A 21,372-nucleotide genomic window follows, 5' to 3' on the forward strand; every position below is an offset into this window, starting at 1 on the left:
TTTTATGTCCAAAATGTTAGAAAAAGTGGTCCTGAAGCAGTTGCAGTCCTTCTTAAATGTGCATGGCATTCTCGAGGTATTCCAGTCTGGGTTTAAACCCCTCCACAGCACTGAATCTGCTCTTTTAAAAGTTTTGAATGACCTGTTTTTAGCTACTGACTCTGGGAACAGTGCTGTTCTTATACTTTTAGACCTGACAGCTGCCTTTGACACTGTAGATCAGTGGTTCCCAAACTTTTTGTGCCCAAGGCACACCAAAGGACAAGTAAACATCTCAAGGCACACCTATTGTGCAAAATAGCCCTTCTAACACGTGTTATCACTCATATCATGTAAAATATCTGTAAATGTGCATAATTATTTACTAATGCCAAATAAAATGTGACAAAGACAACTATATTACTCATGAAATATTTATTAACGAAATATTTCAGAAATTAATTTGAAACTTTATCAAATTAGGCTTCATCAAAGCAGCAACACACTCATTTAAACCAGACAGGTCACAACATTAAAAATGAGGCAAAGGAAACTCAGCAGAAATTCAACACAGAGAACTGTCAATGCAAGGAAGCTGCATTGTCCAAGGTCCTGAACTACACATTATAAATGTAACATTTCAGCAATCAGCATTGAAACATGTGCTATTATAAATATTTTGCCGACTTACAAATTAGTGAGATACATGTGCCTGTCGGGGCGCGCATAATTTTTTAATCCTTGGTGGCACTGAGGAGAGGGCCACTCGCAAGTCCTGTTCAACAGAGAGCTGTGGCCTCCTGTTGTTCTTCATGTAAATCAGAGTAGAGAACGCCAACTCCAGAGATGGGGTCGTTACTAAACAAATGTAATATATTACATATTACTTTTTAAAAAGTAATATATTACACTACTTCGTTACTATCTACATAAAGTAACTCGTTACTTTACTCGCCGAGCACGTACGAACTGCGCATGCGTGAGTGGCAATAACTTTCCTTACCAGCAGGCGGCGGTAGTGTGTATTTGTCATTCAAAACAGGCAACAACCGGAAGACAGAGAAGAAGAACAGACTACGTGATATAAACAAAAAAGCATGTGTTCTTTGCAGGTGTTTGTTGAGGTTTGACGTGGTGTTTGCAGCAGTGGATAACAGCTTCTGGCCTGGACACAGTTTGCACCTCACCGTCACATTCCTGTCTATTCTTCGGACGAACTCAAAATAATGGGCATACCTCCACCCCTCGAAAGTTATCGCTGACTCAGCCATGTTTATGCAGCACTGCACGTGGAGATGTGGACGGGCAAGTCGCGCAGATTACGTACATATAAACCTACAAAGTACTGATATAGTAAATAAAAAAATTATTATTTTTGTGTAGTTGTATATTGCAATAATAACGTATGGTTGTCACAAAATCCCACGGCACACCCGGACTTGCCTCACGGCACACCAGTGTGCCGCGGCACACCGTTTGGGAACCACTGCTGTAGATCACAGTATTCTCATTTCTCGCCTGCAACATTTTGTGGGAATCAGTGGTACTGCTCTAGACTGGTTTAAGTCGTATCTGTCTGAAAGAAGTTTTAATGTAAATCTTAATGAATTTACTTCCTCCTCTGCTCCTCTCACATACGGGGTACCCCAAGGCTCCATTCTTGGGCCGATTTTATTTTCCCTGTATCTGCTCCCCCTGGGCGCTATCATTAAGAAATATGGTGTCTCATTTCATTTTTATGCAGATGACTCGCAAATCTACATGCCCCTGAAAATAAATGACCCAAACCCTCAGCAACGCCTGTCTGACTGTCTGCAGGACATCAGAGCCTGGATGGCCTTGAACTTTTTAAAATTCAATGAAAAAAAGACAGAGGTCATAATATTTGGACCCAGTGGTGGCCCCAATGCCCCGCCTGGGCTGGATTCTCTTGTCCCATATGTGAAACCCATTGTCACAAACCTGGGAGTACGGATTGATCGTGATTTTAAACTAGACAAACAGATTAACTCTGTGGTCAAATCCAGCTTCTTTCAGCTAAGACTTTTAGCAAAGGTCAAGCCTTTCCTTTCTTTTAATGACTTTGAGAAGATAATACATTGTTTTATATCCACTAACTGGATTACTGCAACGCTCTTTATATTGGAGTGACCAAGGCTTCCCTGTCACGCCTACAGCTGGTCCAGAATGCTGCTGCACGCCTCCTTACAAGGACATGCAGGCGTGAACATATTACGCCTTCGCCTCTTTACACTGGCTACCAGTCCATTTTAGAATACAGTTTAAAATGTTGCTGTTCGCATACAAGGCCCTGAACGGTTTAGCCCCACCGTACCTGGCAGATCTTTTAAAACCATACACACCCACACGGTCACTGAGGTCTGCTGACAGACTCCTTCTGGTAGTCCCAAAATCGAGGCTAAAGCAGCGGGGAGACAGAGCCTTTGCTGTTGCAGCTCCAAAGTTATGGAACAAATTACCCCTCCAGGTTAGACTTGCTCCAACTCTGCCTGTTTTTAAATCTCGCTTAAAAACCCACTTATTTTCCTTGGCTTTTACTGTACAGACCAGGTGACACTTGTGCTGTAAAATGTGGTTTTTATTTATTTATTTATTTTTTACCTTACTAGTGTTTTATATTGTTTTTACGTCATATAGGAGAGTTTTTTCAGTCGGTGGCTTCTGATCTGGTTTCATTGTCTCGTATTACATTTGTTTCATGTCCTGTCTGTTTTTATGTATTTTTGCTATGTTTTTATACAGTTGTTGATGTACAGCACTTTGTTCAACTCTGTTGTTTTTAAATGTGCTATATAAATAAAATGGATTGGATTGGAGGGAACAGGAGAGTGCCAACGTCACTAGAGCGTTGAAACTCCCCTCCCTGTGTTTGGGCTGCTATAATGGTTGGGGGATTTTTGGCTGGAGAGTAATAGTTTCTCCTTTCATGGCAAATCCTCCTTAATTTATCTACCGCCTCTTTCTCTTTGTTTAGTTTCTTACGGCCAAATAATCCGGGCTTTTTCCCGTTTAGGTTTCCAAGTTTCTTTACAAGCTGTCGCTCATAAACATTTAGCGCTGAGCTTAAACTTCCTAAAGTCTCATCTCCTCCTACCCTGTCCTCTTCCATCATTTTATTTTTTAGGAACCTCAGATCTGCACAAGCCTTTTTCTTGTCTCTCTGTTTGGTTCCACTGAGAATCAATCTCTCAGTCTGTTCCCATTGTTCGCGGAAGCTTCCGGGAATTGGAACGCCAAAATCACTCTTTTCAAATTCTCCTTCCATTATGACTTCGTATCTATTATCTGACTAGGTTGATATGTGTTCACTTGTATTTATTAATATACTGGACAATTATTGTCGTTACTCTTAATGTCCTTATTCTATTTATTTGAATGTCCTGTCCTTAATTCAGACGTGCACACAGTCTGAATCCAAAATTCAAAGTTTCCAGTGTGAAACAACACAGAATATTGTTACACCCTGTTCGCCACCAGAGGGCAGCAGCTGACCACGAATGAGCTTCCTCTGTCTGATGAAGCTCTCAGCTCTGCAAACTTTGTCTCCTGTCGACACTAAATGATACTTCTGCTCTTTCCTCTCAATTATTACACAGATTCTACGTAAAAAATCACACAGAGTTTATTCCCTTATACATTCTGTCCGGCTTTTTTTGTGCGATGTATTATTTCAACAGATAATTACGGCCTTGAGGGCGCTTCGACACCTCTCTTTAGAGATGCGACCCTCACACGGAGTTTAATCCCAAGCCACAAAAATCCTTTATCGTCACGTTTAGCCGTTCAGATCAACCCCACAGTAAGAGTTTGCGAGATCCGGTCATTTCAAATTGATTTTGAAAGTTGCGTATCTCCTCTTGAATACCCACATATAATATCGACTTCAGCTTTTTGTCAGCCGTGCAGGACTAGACTACCTCACGGGGACCTCGCTGGTTCACTTTACTTTCTTTAGTGAGTTAAGGTACGGGAATGCACTACCCGACTCTTACACTCTTGGTGCCTTAGGTACAGGACTGCTCTCCCTGACTCTAAGCGCTTCCTTACTTAACTAAAATATGTATTGTATTTTTTACCGTGACTAAGAACACTGAGAACGCCACTGACAACTCTAAAATGTTGTAGTATAGCCAATTACAGATTTTGGTAATCAACAGGTGTCTGCTCACCCTTTTGTATAGGACGTCCTGGTTTAGTTGTCAGTGGTATCCGGGGTGTCCTCCCCTGGACTGAATTACGTCCGCTGGCTGTCGGTGGTCCTTCTAGAGACCAGCACTCATCACGTCGGAGGTCACCAGAATTGTAGGAGCAAACACAGTGGTGGTGGCTTAAAGCCCACCTCCGCTCCGCGCCGTCCGTTAGATGAGCCTGGTCAGATTAATAAGAGAAGGAGTTCAAAACACCGGAATAAAAGTTATAACAATAATCTGATTTTAATGGTAAAAAACACCAATACAAGTTACAGAGTACTCTGGACTCCCAGTTCTACTGCCGTCCGATACAGATATCGGGACCAGCCAGTCAGAAACAGGGGGCATTTTGCATGACTAAACAACAGTATATATAGACATATTTGGGGCGGAGGTGTGTCGGCTCTTCCGTCCCATTTTACTCCTAAGCGAATCAGAGAGTCCGTTGGGAGGAGTTGTGTTGGCTGCTCACTCCCCTAGGTGATATTTACTGGTTGGATTCACTTCGGGTCGGGCCCAATACAGCGAATCAGAGTTCTGGGAAAAAGTATTTTTCTTCTGAACAGAGCGTGAGAGCATCGGAAGTAAACAAGGACAGAGTCACTTTTTATCTTGCACCTGAATTCACTCCTTTACTTTCCCAAGGAATATTTCACACAAACTCTATTCTTTCCCAGACAATCAAACATTGTACACAGATATATTGGTGCCTTACTTCTGAACAGAGTGTGACAGCTTCGGAAGTAAACAAGGACAGAGTCAATCTTTATCTTCCACCTGACTTCACTCCTTTACTTTCCCAAGGAATATTTCACACAAACTATTCCTTCCCAGACAATCAAACATTGTACACAGATATATTGGTGCCTTACTTCTGAACAGAGCGTGAAAGCTTCGGAAGTAAACAAGGACAGAGTCAATCTTTATCTTGCACCTGACTTCACTCCTTTACTTTCCCAAGGAATATTTCACACAAACTATTCCTTCCCAGACAATCAAACATTGTACAAAGATATATTGGTGCCTTACTTCTGAACAGAGCGTGAAAGCTTCGGAAGTAAACAAGGACAGAGTCAATCTTTATCTTGCACCTGACTTCACTCCTTTACTTTCCCAAGGAATATTTCACACAAACTATTCTTTCCCAGACAATCAAACATTGTACACAGATATATTGGTGCTTGAGATTATATTGGCCCCAGAAAGAACCTTGAAAAGAATATGTGTGTGTTCTGGTATCTGGGCCAGTGAGTGTGAGTGAGAAGGTTATATATATATATATATATAGGATTACTTGAAAACAGTCCTAAATAATACATTTTCACTTCAATACAGATTAAAATAATACATGTTTACTTTAATACAGTTTAGAACAATATCTGTTTACTTTAGTAACCAAGGCAACGTTAGCCTAACATGTATATGTTAAAATGTAAGATAGCTGTTTACAATATGTATATTTTCTACTTTTTGTAATGCTATTTTATTTCTATTTAAGATGTTTACATTTTCGATTGTTTAACTCTTGTCTTTTAACTGTCTAATGTACAATGCCTTGTCTTTTGCTGCTGCAGCGTAAACATTTCCCCAATTATAATAATAAAGTACTTCTTATTTTATCTTAATCCTCAAATATTAGCACATTTTACTTTAAAAAAAACAAAACACATTGATGTAACTGTTAGGGATTAATTGTGTCTTACTCCTAGGAGTCTAACCTTTTCTGTGTGTTGACATTTATGACCAACCCTGAGTCTGTTATTTGTCTTAAGGAATGGGAGGCGTCAGCTATTGTTGATATTACCAGGTCAACTATCGGGCAAGAAGGGTTTTATGACTGTGAGAACGCTGGCTTCTAAGCACCACAGACAGGTGATCCAGTGTTTCCAGATGTGGGGGCTATCTCCAAGTGTTCCCAGAATGTTTACGTCAGCCCCCCAATATGTGGATTAACTCTCTGTAAACTAGTTAAAAGGTCTATTCGAGAGAGAGGCTATTCAGATTTGACATGGCAACCCACCAGTGCAGTCAGAATCTCTGGCTGCTGTGACTTGTGATGTGAATTTCTCCGGCCGTATACTTGTAATAAACATCAGTGTTTGACATCAAAGCTCCAACTCTCCTTGTGTCTCTCTGAGTCCTGACTCTCCATTGCTGCAGAAGTTTCCCTTACAGTAACTACATACACATATCAATATGTTGTATAAATATTGCAACTCAAAACCTTTATTGACCACTAATTACCAAAAATTGCATTTATATCCTGTTATTAATGCATTCAAATCGTGATTCAAATGGCCCGCCACAAAATTCCGGGAACTTTCTGAGTCTCTCTGAACCACGTGACGATCAAGCATTTTGGACTTCCGCTGTCACCAGCCAATCAGAATTGACCTTCTCGAGTTCTCCGATTGGTTGATTTTGTGGCACATTTGTAACGCTGTGACAACTTGAGCGAGCAGGCAGGCAAAGCTGAGCGCGCACAGGCTGGAGAGGTCGAGCGAGGGAGAGAGAGTGCATGCAGCGGTCTGCTTGCGCACGGAGCAGGAGTTTTATGAGAGAAAATATATTTCAACAATTGGCTAACCTGCTACAGAGACCCACCTCCGTGGGGCGATTTCTCCATCGCCCCAGCACAGTACTTCAGTCATACTCATACAAGTGTATAGGAAAAGCAATTTAAATAAAGTTTAAATTTAAAAAAAAATAGAAAAGCATTTCCTTGTGTGTGTGTGGTTTAGGGAGGGCGGTGCCCTATCGCCCCCTATGGGCCAGCTGCCACTGATAGGAAGGTGGAAGACTGAGAGGCTCTGATAACTACAGCTCAGTGAGGTAAAGGACTCTCTCAGTTTTTAGATAGTTAACTTTAGTCTAAGTTATCTCAGTGGGTCTCAAACGGTTTGGTCACCATTTATGTAAACACATATTTCCAAGACACAGCTGTTATATAATTTGTATTATAGTTATAAAAAATAACAGAATAAATAAAACAGGTATGAAATCATTCTAATTCATACTATAGGACAGTAAAACCAAAATACAATTTGAAAGGGGAGTGATTAGTCAAATATGTTAACTAGGTGAAATAAGAAAAGATAAACTTTAAAACTTGTTGAGAGCAAAAACTAGTCTTTACTTCTGCGTCACAGAGGAGCAGAGGGAGAGGAAGGAGAGGATGGAGGAGAGGGGAGAGAGGAGGGAACATATTCTTACAATTTTATGATTATTGAAATGTATACAGTTCTGTTTCATATGGGTGTTTCCATAGATCTAGTCTCTTTATTTTTAAGTGCACCAGATTGTTGCATTTAACTCCAAAATTGTATATACAATCATGCCCCCGGAACCCCTAGAAGATTTGAGGTCCACCCCCACTTGAAACATGTTCACATGGATAGGTTACCACACTTTTTTAAATAGTAACCTATGTCCATATGTTTCTGTTTGGGTAGTAGAACCACCAGCACAGAGGGACTGGAAAGTACAGGGCAGACAGTCCACAGCAAGACACAGTATTAATGTTAGGGAGATTTAAACTATAAGGCTATCACTAGGGATGCGTCGATCGATCGGCCGCCGATCATTATCGGCCGATATTCATTCATAGTTTGATCGGTGCTCTCTATAAAGGCCGATCAGGAGAGCCGATCAGATGACGCAAAATACATGAGACTTTTCTCTGTGCCTGGCAAAAGAAGCTCGCCAATATTGCTTCAACGGTCTTTCAATCAGTTTTTCTAGGTGTCCGAAAAAGACAATAAAATAGCTATATGCAACGTGTGTGAAGCAGAAAGAGAGAGAGATCAGGATCAGCTGCTGCTGACTGAGAACACGCAGCTCTGCACGATCACCTGCAGCTCCGCCTGCTGTGACGGACCGGTGAGCGGAGCAAAACACACACTTCAAGTCAGACCTAACACACTTAGCTTTTTTATCTACCTCTGGAACAACCTAAACTAGTTATATATGTTTATTATTTACTGTTGTGTTTTACTCATTCACTGGATCAGTGAACTGCATGAGACTGATACAGACGGGCTGTCAGGAGAGGGAGAGAGAGAGAGGAAAAGAGAGGCTCCGTTTATTTCTCCTGTGTTATTATCCAAAGTTAATGTAAACTTTTGAATAATGTACTTCATCTACTATGAGTAGTTTGTTTGAATGTAATAATTATGTTGTTTGTTGTTTGTGGAAGCGCATCATTTATTGAAAAATGAATCTGAACTTTTCGATCTGATTATAAACTGAAGCAATTTTAAAATGAGCCCCATTAACTTAGTTTTAAACTGATGTTTTTTAGGACACAGGTCCTATTATATAGTATATAAGGAAATGAGGAAGAGGAACAAATTAAATGTTTCAAAAATGATATCTATGCGAGTGCCGACGCTGGTGCAGTAGGGGGGCAACATTACTCCCCTCGGCGGTTCTAGGGGAAATGGAATGTTTTAATACACTTTATATGGCGCTAAGGGGAAATTATTTTGACCGGAGAGATTTAGATTTGCCGGTCTTCAGCATATATTACCAGTCATAGTCCGGTAATCCGGAAACTCTGCTACACAATACAACACTTTAAATGGAAGATCCCCATTGCCCCCACCCACCCTATGATCGGTGATCGGCCGATTCTGATTCCGGTGATCGGCCCCAAAAACCTTGATCGGAGCATCCCTAGCTATCACTATGGGCAGCAACGCTGTAACTATAAAATGCATTTCCTGCTGCAAATGTGTGTGAATGCTGTAAACTGTACATGTTTTGCTGAATTTTGTTGAAAATGCAGAAAAAGCTGAATATGTTATTAGCTGAATGGAAGCTGCTTTTAGCTACAGAGACCAAGTCAGTGTGTTGCTGAACTTAGCAGAGAAATGCAGAAAAGTGAAATGATTTGAATCAAATTGTTACAACTCAAATGCATTGCAATGACTTTGTTGAAAACTTGAAAGTGAAATGTTAAACTGGAAGAGTAGGAAACATAGTGAAGAAGTTTAATATTTCAAAGAAAAGGTTTAAAAAAGGTATAAACAACAACATGTATAGCCTCAATGTCCTGAAATAGCTGAATAATGTAATAGTTGAATGGTTTCTGCAGCTTAAAGTAGGCTGAAGGAGTTAGATATTAAAGGTAAGTAGTAGTGAATGAATGTGTATTAAGAAGAGAAAAGAAAGTAAATATTTTAACTGCAATCTTTTGAACTAACTTGATGGCGAGTGATCTGTAAAAAGAGTTTAAAAAGCTGAATATTTCAAAAAGTATACAATATTTTGAAAAAGTTGAAAGTTTCCCATCATGTGCTGAAAAGGCTGAATATGTTTGATATTTGAATGGTTTCTGTAGCTGAAAGTATGCTGAAGTTATTGAGAGCCAAACTATTTGGTTGAAACAAGAAGAAGAGGAAGAATAAAGATTTGAAGAACTAATAGTGGAATGCTAATAATAACCCTAATTCTAGGAAGCTCACAGACTAAAGTCATACCGTTTTTTAAAAGTTATTGTTGATTAAAGTACAGATAAACCATAACCATACCCCTCCTTAATGATCAGTAGCCGTGTGCTCCTGTTTGTTGGCCTCATTAAAGATGCTCTGAGAGCAGTTACACCGAAATCTAAGTCAGATGAACGTAGTGATCGAGACAAACAGAGCAAACTGATGCAGATGTGGGCTGTAACTCAAAAAAATATTGTTTAAATGAATGTGAAAGAACGTGTAACATTTGGCAGGTAGCCTGCTCAAACACATTGTAGCATTCTAACTATGAATAAGTGAAGACAAATACAATTGCATACTATACTGATATTCATTTATTTTCCGTTCAAAAGTTATTGATATGATCACAATAATATAAAAAATGCATATAACAGCAGACTGTGTTTGCTGTGTGTAAGCATGGAAATGGGGGAGCAAAACACTGCAGTCTACCTCCAGTAGGAGGCAGCAAATCTCCCATGAGCGGTTTCTCTCAGGTGGGTGGGACCTCCCCCCCATCAGACTGCCTGCAGGACTCTCCTGATGGGGCGTTTGAGTACTGATCTGCTGCCTAACTATAAGAGGCTTTCAGAGACTGATTTCATCAGGCACTTTCCATCTTTACTTTCTCTCTTCCACTTCGTCTGTATAATTGTTCAATTAAAATATCACCTGACCTGTGGATTGTCATAAGCCGGAATGGAGGTAGGAGGCAAGAGAGTATTTTTAGAATTAGATTTCTTGTTTTATATTTTGAGCCTTGAGTTGGTGATGAAGTTGAATGTTTGTGGCTAAACATATTATATTGACCTGATTGACAATTAATGTAATCTTAATTGTAAGGCCTGCATACTGTTGTTAAGTGGTTGTTGTTGTTGTTGTTATTGTTGTATAAAACCGAGCGTGTTATCTCTGTTGAGAGAAAGGGAGTTTGAAGTGTGGATGCACATAAAGGCTTGTGCCAGGGGTGTCAAATTCAATTTCATCACGGGCCACATCAGCATTATGGTTGCACTCGAAGGGCTCCTTGTAACTAGGGGGGAAATATTGCTAGCAAATATTCAACAATTACACTAATAGTACCATTTATTTAAAAAGGTTTTTTTATTCAGTAGTTTACTTATATGTTAAGGTCAGATTATGTGAGGCCAACATTAACAGACTGTTACTGGAGCTTCATTATCCAGCTTATGTGTCAACTTCTACTCAATGTAACAAACTAATGTTTTAGGTAGACAAATGGCTGAGACCACTGCAAAATTATCAGTTTCTCTGGTTTTACTTTGTATAGGCTTGTGTTTGAGTTAAATGAAACATATTTAATTCTATAAACTACTGACATCATTTACTGGAATAGCTGCCATACATTTAGAAATTGAGATTTAAGACAAATTGAGTTGCTTTATCTGGCATTAGAGCTGACGTGTGAGTTAATAATGTTCTTAATTTATTATTATATGAGATTGTTTTGAAGTAGAAATGTGGATAAACTGCACTAATTAGTCAAACTAAATGTAGTACAAAAGCCTGATCTACACAATGGTTTTTAATGTTGGTGTTGCTGTGATCTGTGTTAGTGCTTGCTGGAGCAGAGAGTGCATCTTACGCTTCATTACACACTTGTGATTTGAGCTTTTATAGCCTGTAATTGTGTAACTTCTGAACATAATTTCTTGGTAGTTTGTGTTGGGGACTCAAGCTGTTCTGAGTCTATTCTCTCAGCAGCACTGTGGCGTCTCCTGTGAAGGTGTGTGTATGTATTTGCCTGAATTGGCATCCATATGAAGCAAAGACAAATGAGGCAGCAACCAATAACTACTGGTGACACAAAGAACACTGTGGTATTACTACTGTTACTTAAGTAAAATGTAAGAATAATGCTTGTTATTTGAGTATAGTTATTGCTGCAATATGTAAATGATTTGAAGGTTTCTAAAATTCCTTGGAGTAATCATAGACAATAAATTAAGTTGGAAACCTCATATAAGCTATATCAAAGCCAAAATATCCAAATCAATAGCAATTCTGAATAAAGCCAAATACCTAATTAATCAAGCTTCTTTGTTTATGCCGTACTGCTCCTTCATACTTCCATACATGATGTATTGTGTGGAAGTTTGGGGGAACACATATAAAACAAATACACATCCTATCTTCATCCTGCAAAAAAGAGCCATACGAGTTATACATAAAACTATGTACAGAGAACCAACAAATACATTGTTCATCAAACTAAAAACACTAAAACTACAAGACCTGGTTGCAGTGGCGGCGCCAGGGTATGGCTGGGTAGGCTACAGCCATACCAAGAAATGGCTTAGCCCCACCATGAAAAATGATGTTAAAGTAAGCAAAATAAAGTCCGCCAACTCGAGGAGTAAATTGCACAGACGGCAGTTAGTAAGATTGATTTCAGCAGCCACTTGTCTGGATCAGTCGTATTTATCTTTTAAAGACCTGGAAAGGGTTATTAACGCCTTTGTGACCTCAAGACTGGACTATTGTAACGCTCTGTATGTGGGTATGGACCAGGCATCAATTAAACGCCTGCAGCTAGTCCAAAACGCAGCTGCACGTCTCCTGACTGGCCACAAAAAGCGTGACCACATCACCCCAATTCTGGCCTCACTACACTGGCTTCCAGTCCGGTTCAGAATTGATTTTAAAATCCTTTTATTTGTTTTTAAAGCACTAAATGGGTTGGCTCCGGCCTATATAGCTGAACTCCTCCAGCGCTACACCCCAGGCAGAGCCTTAAGATCTGCTGACCAGCTGCTGCTGGTAGTACCTAAGACCAGACTTAAAACCCGAGGGCACCGAGCCTTCGCAGCAGCTGGCCCCAGGCTCTGGAACACTCTTCCCCTCCATGTGAGGTCGGCCCAGACCCTAGGGGTTTTTAAATCCACACTGAAGACACACTACTTCTCTCTGGCCTTCTAGTTAGAGTGGGGTCACGACTCCTGACTGTTCCATGTGTTGCTTTATCTGTTGTGATTTATTGTCTTTTATTGTGATATAATGTGTTTTTTATGTGTTTAAATGACATGTACAGCACTTTGGCTCGACCAAAATCGTTTTTAAATGTGCTCCACAAATAACATTTGATTTGATTTGATTTGGAAATACAGAAACGGTTTTGAAAACTGTTGTCACGTAGTGATCATCTTCTCAATAGAACATCTTTGATAATGTCTTCTGGCCAATCAGAATCAAGATAACGGCGTGGTGTTGTTGCAGGAAGTCCCGACGGAGAATACTTTTGCTGTAGTACATCTCTATATACATCGATACAACATTACGTGTTGATAGAAATCAACACGTAATGAAATGAGACCCCACGGTTTGATGATTGATAGGTGTGTGGGCTGTCTTTCATTTTGACACACAGAACAATGGGGGCTATCCACCCTTATCCACAATGTAAAGTCATTCACAGCCTCTTCCCTCTTCTCTCTGTGAGGAGCAGCAGGTTCAGCTTTCAGAACAAAGTAACACAAAACTAAAATGGCATTCATTTTTTTAAATATGTTGTGTAGTAATAGATTTATTTATTTTTCTTCTCAAGAGAGTACTAGAATGTGTATTTTATGTTAGTATTTCAAAAAATCTCCAGACCCCCCTGCAGGGGTTGGGTTTTCAGCATGTCAACTCTTTCACCTGTGGGGAATTTGCAGGATTGGCTCCAGGTCGCCCTTTTTATTTACTACAAGACAAATGTGCCTTTTTATTTCATACAGTTCAATTTGGATTGAGACAGGGAAATAATCTAAACCTCACGCGTGGCGTTTCACTGTCAAGGGGAGCGTGTATGTAATTACATTGCAAATACTGACTTGAGCCCCACCACTGTATGGGTTAGCCCTACCATAGATTACCCAACAAAAATACTCTGGAGCCGCCACTGCCTGGTTGACTATAAAACTATTCAAATTATGTTCAAAGCCGCAAATCAACTATTACCTCATAATATCCAGGGACTTTTCACACGGAGAGAAAGCATGCACATGTTGAGAGGAAACTGCATTTTCAAAAAACCACCCGTACGAACAAATGCCAAACTTCATTGCATCTCATCAAAAGGTGTTAGTCTGTGGAATAACTGTAATGATGCACTGAAATATTGTACAAGTCTATCTAAACTGAAAGTATTATTTAGGAGTCAAATCATTAATGGTTATGAACAGGACCTGTAAAATCCCATTTGTTGTTATTTCTTGTAATTGTAAAAGTAATTTCTTTCTGATTGTTTTGTAAAAAAACAAAAAGCAAACAAATTAACAAGACAAACATGTCGCTGATGACGATGACCTAATATTTTATTTATAAGAAAAATATATGCTAAACGTTTTTTTAAGCTTCTTCTTGCCCCTGTTGAACATGACAGACTATCTGAGAATTATTATTGTTTTTTTTTGTTATTATTTGTTTTTTGTACTTTGTTATAATTATTAATTTGAGTGAGAAAAAAAAAAGAGAATATATATATATATATATATATATATATATATATATATATATATGTATATATATTATTGTTGTATGTTTTTGTTTGACATGTTCAATAAACTGAAAAAAAAAAGGTTTCAGCAGGTAAAGACCTATTCATTTTTACGTTAGTAACTACTTGATGAATTTGAAGGGATTAAAGGGGCTCTATTCTGCTCATTTTCAGATTCATATATCTGTATCATGTGCTTCTACTGTGACATGTCAACATGCTTTGATGTTTAAACAGTTTTTTATTTTCCTGTGCTGCTCCACCTCTTTTCACCCTCTGAAACGCTGCGAAATAGCCCATGCTCTGAAAGCCCAGTCTGCTCTGATTTGTTGACGGCCAACTCTGTTGTAATTGGTCAACCACTTAAAGATGTTGCTAAAGCCCCCCCTCATTAGCATATCACGTACAATGTAAAGACAACCGCACAATAAGCTTGTATTAAATGCATACAGAGATTTGCAACGTTTAAGTGAACAACCTCGAATTGAAAATGGCTCCAAGCATAAGCCATGTTGTACATTTAAGCTGGGGGGTATACTACAAAGCAGGATTTTCGCTTAGCCGGCTAAATTCAGGGAAAACTCCGGCTTTCCGGTCCTACGAAGCTGATTCTCTTTTTAGCAGGCTAGATCTCCATGGTAACTTATGCTTAGCGGCTAACCTGGTCGGGACCAGGTTAGGTTGCAGGCTAAGAGATCAACTCAGTGAAGCACTGCCTGCTGACCAATCAGAGCTCAGTGTGCGATCAAGTCATATTACAGGAGAAAGGAAATACAGAAAAGCTGCCGTCGCAGGAAAGACGGCCGGCAAAAATCACCGACTGTGTGAACGTGAACATCAATAGAATATCACCTCCATCTTCAGAGCAATCTGACTATTATAACATTAGCGTTAAGAAAGCTTACTTAAATATCTGCCACAACATAAGTAACCGGATCAAAGTAACATTAAGTACAGTCCGCGGCACTGAGTGCAGACGTCGATGTGTCCCATTATCATTCATATCACATCATAATGTATCATATATTTCCTTATCTGAGTCAGCTGAGCCGTATCTGGCCGTGCAACACTCACAGTGTCACATACTGTATGCAGAAGTATTATTTTAAGCAACACATTAAGTTGACGAAACACTCGAGACAAATGTAATTAAAGTCAAATCGTGTTTTAGACGGGGCAGTGATATCATAACCCTGTTAATGTACGCATTCAAACACTTGTTCTTTTACCAGCTGTATTCACCTTGCAGGTGCAGCTATGTGGCTTTTATCCGGGATCAAGTGTTTAAGTCATGGATGTTTAAAGTTTAACTTCTTCATATGTCTAATATTATAGTTGACTTTTCATTCAGGAAGTATGACGCTGCGCTGTCAGTGCGCTTCTCCATGTTTGTGAATGGTCGAATGCTCCAAATACCACCCCTTTCATGTGAACGCGCACCTAACTAGATAGGACACGGCTGGCTTGAGCGATCCACTTGATAACCCGCGTCGTAGTACAGTTTAGCGAGAGCGCGTATGTTTTGGATTAGGCCAACCGGCTAACTCAAACATATCCAGGTTAGGTTGAACCAGCTTCGTAGTATAGGCCCCTGGTCATCTTTAGCTTGGCTGATTTGAATAATAATAATAATAATACATTTGATTTATCAAGAGCTTTATCAAATGCTGAAATACGCTTTATAGAAGTAAGAATAAATAAGATAAGATAAAAAGTCGAATTTAAATCGAGAAATAACACCACATTTATCAGAAGGACATCAATCACACGTTAAAAGCTAGTCTAACAGGTGAGTTGTGGTCAGAGTTCTGAAGGTGGGGGGGTCAGTACAGTCTCTGATTTGTTGTGGGAGTGAGTTCTAGAGGGTGGGGGCAGCGATGGAGAATGACCTGTCACCCCAGGTCCGATGCTTGGTTCGTGTGGGGATAGACAGGAGGTTGGCTTCTGATGAGCGAAGGCTGCGGGAGGGGGTGTGGTGGTGAGGGCTTTTGTGGGGATGTAAAGTTGGATGTCATCAGCGTAGTAATCTGTAGTAACACAGATATGACATTTTAACAGTGACTGAGTGCTTCAACAACAACGCTGGAGATATTATCAACTTACATGTAGCTTGTGTTAGCAAGTTAGCCAAACTAAGTTACAGTTTGTCATCTCTTCATTACACCCATGTGATATATTTAGCCAAGGCTACAACTGTGTTTGCAACTAAAGTCAGTGGCGAGCCGTGACTTATATACCTAGGCCCTCTGACCCCGGTTTTAAGATGCGTCACTGCACCACTTTATACACATGTATAAATACAGTCATTAGGCGAGTTCACACCGCAGTACTTTTCCCACTTTAGTTCCGATATAGTTCCGAAATGTTGCGTTCACACCAAAAAGAGCCGGAACTAAAATGAGTTCATGATAACCTTTTCACCCCCTTTTGTCTGCTAGAGAGCAGGGACTTTCGTGGGAGAAAAAGGTTCCTATTTCTGATTGGCTGGGCGGATTGCAAACCACCTCCCGTAAAACTCCCAAAAAGTTTTGTGAAGCCGCCATTTTATTATCCTCGCATTAGCATTATTAGCATTAGCCCAGCGCAGAAACGCAGAGAGACTAACTTATGGCAACACAAAATAAAACATGGGAGCGGTGGAGATGAGGAGGTGTCGGCGTTCTGGCGATTTACTCGGAAGGCTTCAGTAGAAGCTGCTGGGACTCCCAGCAGCTTCTACTGAAGCCAGTCCCCAACTCCGGGGACTTCCGGCCGGGGACTTTGGGCGGCAGTATACGCCGTGAAGTGGTTTGCGGCCTGCCAGTAAACCCAAAGCAGAAGAAGAAGAAGTGACGTCAGCGGCTTAATTTGCCTAATCCTCCCCCAGGGACTTATTCCGATGTGAACGTGATCTGTACTTAGTTCATGAGAACTAAAGAGTTCTCATGAACTAAGTTCTCATGAACCTTTGTGGGAAAAGTACTGCGGTGTGAATGCGCCTTATGGTATAAACCTCACAGCGGGCGGAACTTGTCATAAAGTCCGCGAAATAAAGCCCACCCATTTAGAGGGAAGATATGATTGGTCAATTGTACTGTCACTTGACATTACTCTCTCATTGAGTTACTATAGCTGGCCCTCTGTGAATGTAGAGAGGGACCAACAAGCCCTCCCGTCTTCACAGTAACTCGCAGAGACGGCATTTAACCCTTCACATTCCAACAGAAACTGAACAGGCAGATTCGAAGGATTTATTTCTTTGGAAATGTTATTTTAAAAACCCAGTATTTAATCAGTAACTGTTGAGAATATCTGACGTTAGTCTGTTGAATATAGTATGGTAGTCCAATAAAAGGAAGGTTCCGTTCCCATAGCAGTAAACGGCATATTCTCAACATTTGTTTGCAGGTATACAAACAACTCAACCTGTGCTTGGGTATGGCTCCGATGGAGCTTTATTCATAAGAACACAATACTTGAGTAAATACACTATGTGACTTTCCATCACTGCCAATACCTTGACTGATGACTAATCATACTTTCAGTCATCCAGGTTTCTACTGTTCTGATTTCTTGATGTTAGAATTACATCTGAAGAACATGTTTACTTTGTGATACTTGTTTTCCCTCATTCTTTTTTCAGATGTACTGTATATGCATCATCCATTCCTGCAACCATTTAAGTCTTCAGTGCCTATTAAAACTGCTTCATATTGCTTTATTAAATCCCTGTTTCTCTTTCTTCATAGGATGCCATTACTCAACATGAGTATGAATGACCTGTACAACCTTGTACAGATACGTGAACTAACTGGAGAGCCTTAGTAAATATCCAGCACTGTGGACACACGCCATACAAGCCACCAATAGATGATTTCAAGGACAGAGATCCTGACCACACTGCCCTCACCTCGAGCCTCAGCTAATTTTCCTTTTTCTACAATATTGTTGTACAATTATTTACCCAGTTAAGAGTACCCCTCCACCCCCTCCTTCTGACACAGTACCCCTTGAAGGGGAAATGCCTGTGTTGCTTAATGCCAATGCCACCTTCAGCTCCAAGCAGGAGCTCCTGGACGTTCAGGACTGCCCTCTCAGCGGAGGCCCCTCTCTGGACACCCCTAGCCCCCCAGACTCCCAGACAGGCAGCCCAGTAGGCTCAGCCCCGAGAAGTACTGGCAGCCCCGAAGATGTCCCCATTCGGCCCCATATTTTCACAGTGGCTTCCACAGCACCGGGGCAGCTATACAGGGTCGACACGAGACCCACCCCGGAGGCTCCCTTGGGGTTAAAGCTGATCTCAACCAAGGCGGATCAGCTATGTGGTTGGGGGGCCCTGACGCCCACAGCCATCCAAGGGTTCAACACCCCTCGCTGGGTGCTGTTTTTCCTGTGCGTGGCTTCTTTCCTCCAAGGGATGATCATCAACGGTTTCATTAACACGGTGGTGACCTCCATCGAGAGGCGCTTCGACCTGCGCAGCTACCAGGCAGGCCTCATCGCGAGCAGCTACGACATCGCCGCCTGCGTCTGCCTGGCGTTCGTCAGTTACTTCGGCGGGACAGGACACAAGCCTCGCTGGCTGGGGTGGGGGGTGCTGATCATGGCTGTGGGTTCTCTTGTGTTTGCCTTGCCTCACTTCACCACCCCCCTGTACCAAGTCAGTCTGACGGAGCCAACAGTCATGTGCTCGGACAACCGCACCAGCCCGTGCCGGGACAAAGAGGGCGGGGGACTGTCCAGCTATCGGTTTGTGTTCATGCTGGGGCAGTTTCTACATGGTGTGGGGGCCACGCCTCTCTACACACTGGGGGTCACATACCTGGATGAGAACGTCAAGTCCAACTATGCACCTGTTTATATTGGTGAGTTAGTCATTCAGAACAGCGTGTTATTTTGCTTTGTTTGTAATTATGTTATTTCTTACTAACTGGACCATCTTTTCTCTGTATGTCTTTGACTCGTTTTCATCCTCAACGACTTATTCCCGAGATACTTAACAGCACATTGGGTCAAGTCAATTTACACGTGGACATATTGATTAGTTGATATATCAAGATTTGTGAAACTAAGAATAACATTTTTTAATGGCAACCTTACGCACACTGAAACATTTGACACATTGAACTTGGGCTGACCAGTTCATTTAATTAATCAAACATTTTAATTTAAAAATAGTTTATAGATTTCAAATTGCATAAATAGTATATCATATAGATTTTCTCTTGCAATTTGTTAATCTCCTTCTTTTAAATGGCAATTGGATTTAAATAAATTGTTCAAACCAAGGTCTTAGGTGTGAATATATCACCTAACACACTGATGAGACACTAATGGTGCATTTCCACTACAGCGCGGAAGTCACTTTAAGCGTGCCGAGCCGTGCGGGCCCGTTTTTGGTTGCGTTTCCACTAGCGTAGTACCGGCTAGCGGGTACTATTTCACAGTTTTTCTGGCCCCATAAAATCGAGGTTCTTTCCGGGCCAACAACCAGGCTGAGTCGGGCTGAGTATGCTAAACTCAGGGTCGGCTCTAGAACAAATCGAATGGGGGGGAAATCATTTACCACGGGGGGGCACACGTTGCCATCAACAACCAACACACAAACACAACTTCAATTTAAAAAAACATGCTGTAAAGTCTATTGTCTTTCACACACATTGCATGGGTGTAGTGCTATTTTATAGCGCACCTATGACTTGTGCATACATGCACAGTTGTGGCACGACCACCAAAACAGAAACATATGGACATAGGCCACCATATAAAAAGTGTGCAAATATATTTAGCATCCTATCCATGTGAACATGTTTTAGGTGGGGGGTGGACCTAACCTCCTCTAGGAGGGTCTGGGGGCATGCTCCCCCAGGAAGATGTTTTTTAAAATATTGAAGTTAAATGCATCAATCTGGTGCACTTTGAAATCAAAATTAAGAGATCTATGGATAGCCTACATCTCTCAACACCCATATGAAACAGACCTGTACACAGATTTTCTTTATGATATTTTACAAATCACTCCCCTTTTAAACTGTATTATTGTGTTACTGTCATATAGTATTTCATACCTGTTTTCATTTATTCTCTTATTTTTTAATAACTATAATGATCATATAAAGGTGTTCCTCGCAAATACTTGTTTACATAAATGGCGACCAAACCGTTTGAGACCCACTGAGATAAATTACATTACATTTAGCTGGCGCTTTTATCCAAAGCGACTTACAATAAGTGCGTTCGACCAACAAGATACAAACTTGAAGAAAACAGAATCATATAAGTACATCAGGTTTCATAGAGCTAAAACATTTCAAGTGCTACTCAACTGGCTTTAGGTAAGCCAGTCCTTTATTAGTATATAAGTGCTTTGTTAGTAATTATATCGCTCAGTGGAGTTGAAAGAGATGAGTTTTCAGTCTGCGCCGGAAGATGTGTAAGCTATCTGCTGTCCTGATTTCAATGGGGAGCTCATTCCACATTGCAGTAGTTGCAGTAGTCTAGGCGTGAGATGATGTATCCTCCTGATGTTGTAAAGAGTGTATCTGCAGCAGCGGGTTGTAGCAGCGATGTTTGCAGTGAAGGACAGGTTGTTATCTAGGGTCACACCCAGATTCCTTTCAGTCTGAGTCGGGGAAACAACAGAGGTACCGATGTTGATTGTCAGGTCAAGAGAGAGAGAGGAAAAGCAGTTCAGTCTTGTCAAGGTTGAGCTTGAGGTGGTGAGCAGACATCCACTGAGAGATGTCAGCTAAACAAGCAGAGATGCGTGCGACGACCTGGGTCTCTGAGCGGGGAAAGGACAGAATTAATTCAGCTCAGCATTCAACACCATCATCCCCCAGCAGCTTGTAAAAAAACGTACAGACCTGGGCCTCAGCCCCTCTCTCTGTAACTGGTTGCTGGACTTCCTTACAGAGAGACCACAAGCTGTACGGGTCAACAATAACACCTCAAACACCCTCATACTGAGTATGGGGGCCCCCCAAGGATGTGTGCTCAGCCCCCTTCTCTTCACTCTGCTGACCCACGACTGCAAACCCAACTTCAGCGCCAACCACATCGTGAAGTTTGCAGACGACACTACTGTGGTGGGTCTCATCAGCAACAACGATGAGACTAACTACAGGAAGGAAGTGAACCAGCTGGCCCTGTGGTGCCAAAATAACAACCTCTTCCTCAACCTGGAGGATACAAAGGAGATAGTTGTTGACTTCAGGAGAACCCACCGTCGACC

General features: G+C 41.1%; 1 protein-coding gene across 1 annotated transcript in view; it reads left to right on the forward strand.

Moving 5' to 3' along the window:
* The window catches only part of slco4a1 (solute carrier organic anion transporter family, member 4A1), a 109,645-nt gene that overhangs the window by 59,399 nt on the left and 28,874 nt on the right, over positions 1-21,372 (forward strand). The window contains 1 exon segment of the mRNA XM_034213001.1: positions 17,888-19,003. Coding sequence (XP_034068892.1) covers positions 18,160-19,003 — 844 coding nt within the window. The 5' untranslated portion in view covers positions 17,888-18,159.

Source organism: Gymnodraco acuticeps, unplaced genomic scaffold (genome assembly GCF_902827175.1).
Source record: "Gymnodraco acuticeps unplaced genomic scaffold, fGymAcu1.1, whole genome shotgun sequence".
NCBI lineage: Eukaryota > Metazoa > Chordata > Actinopteri > Perciformes > Bathydraconidae > Gymnodraco > Gymnodraco acuticeps.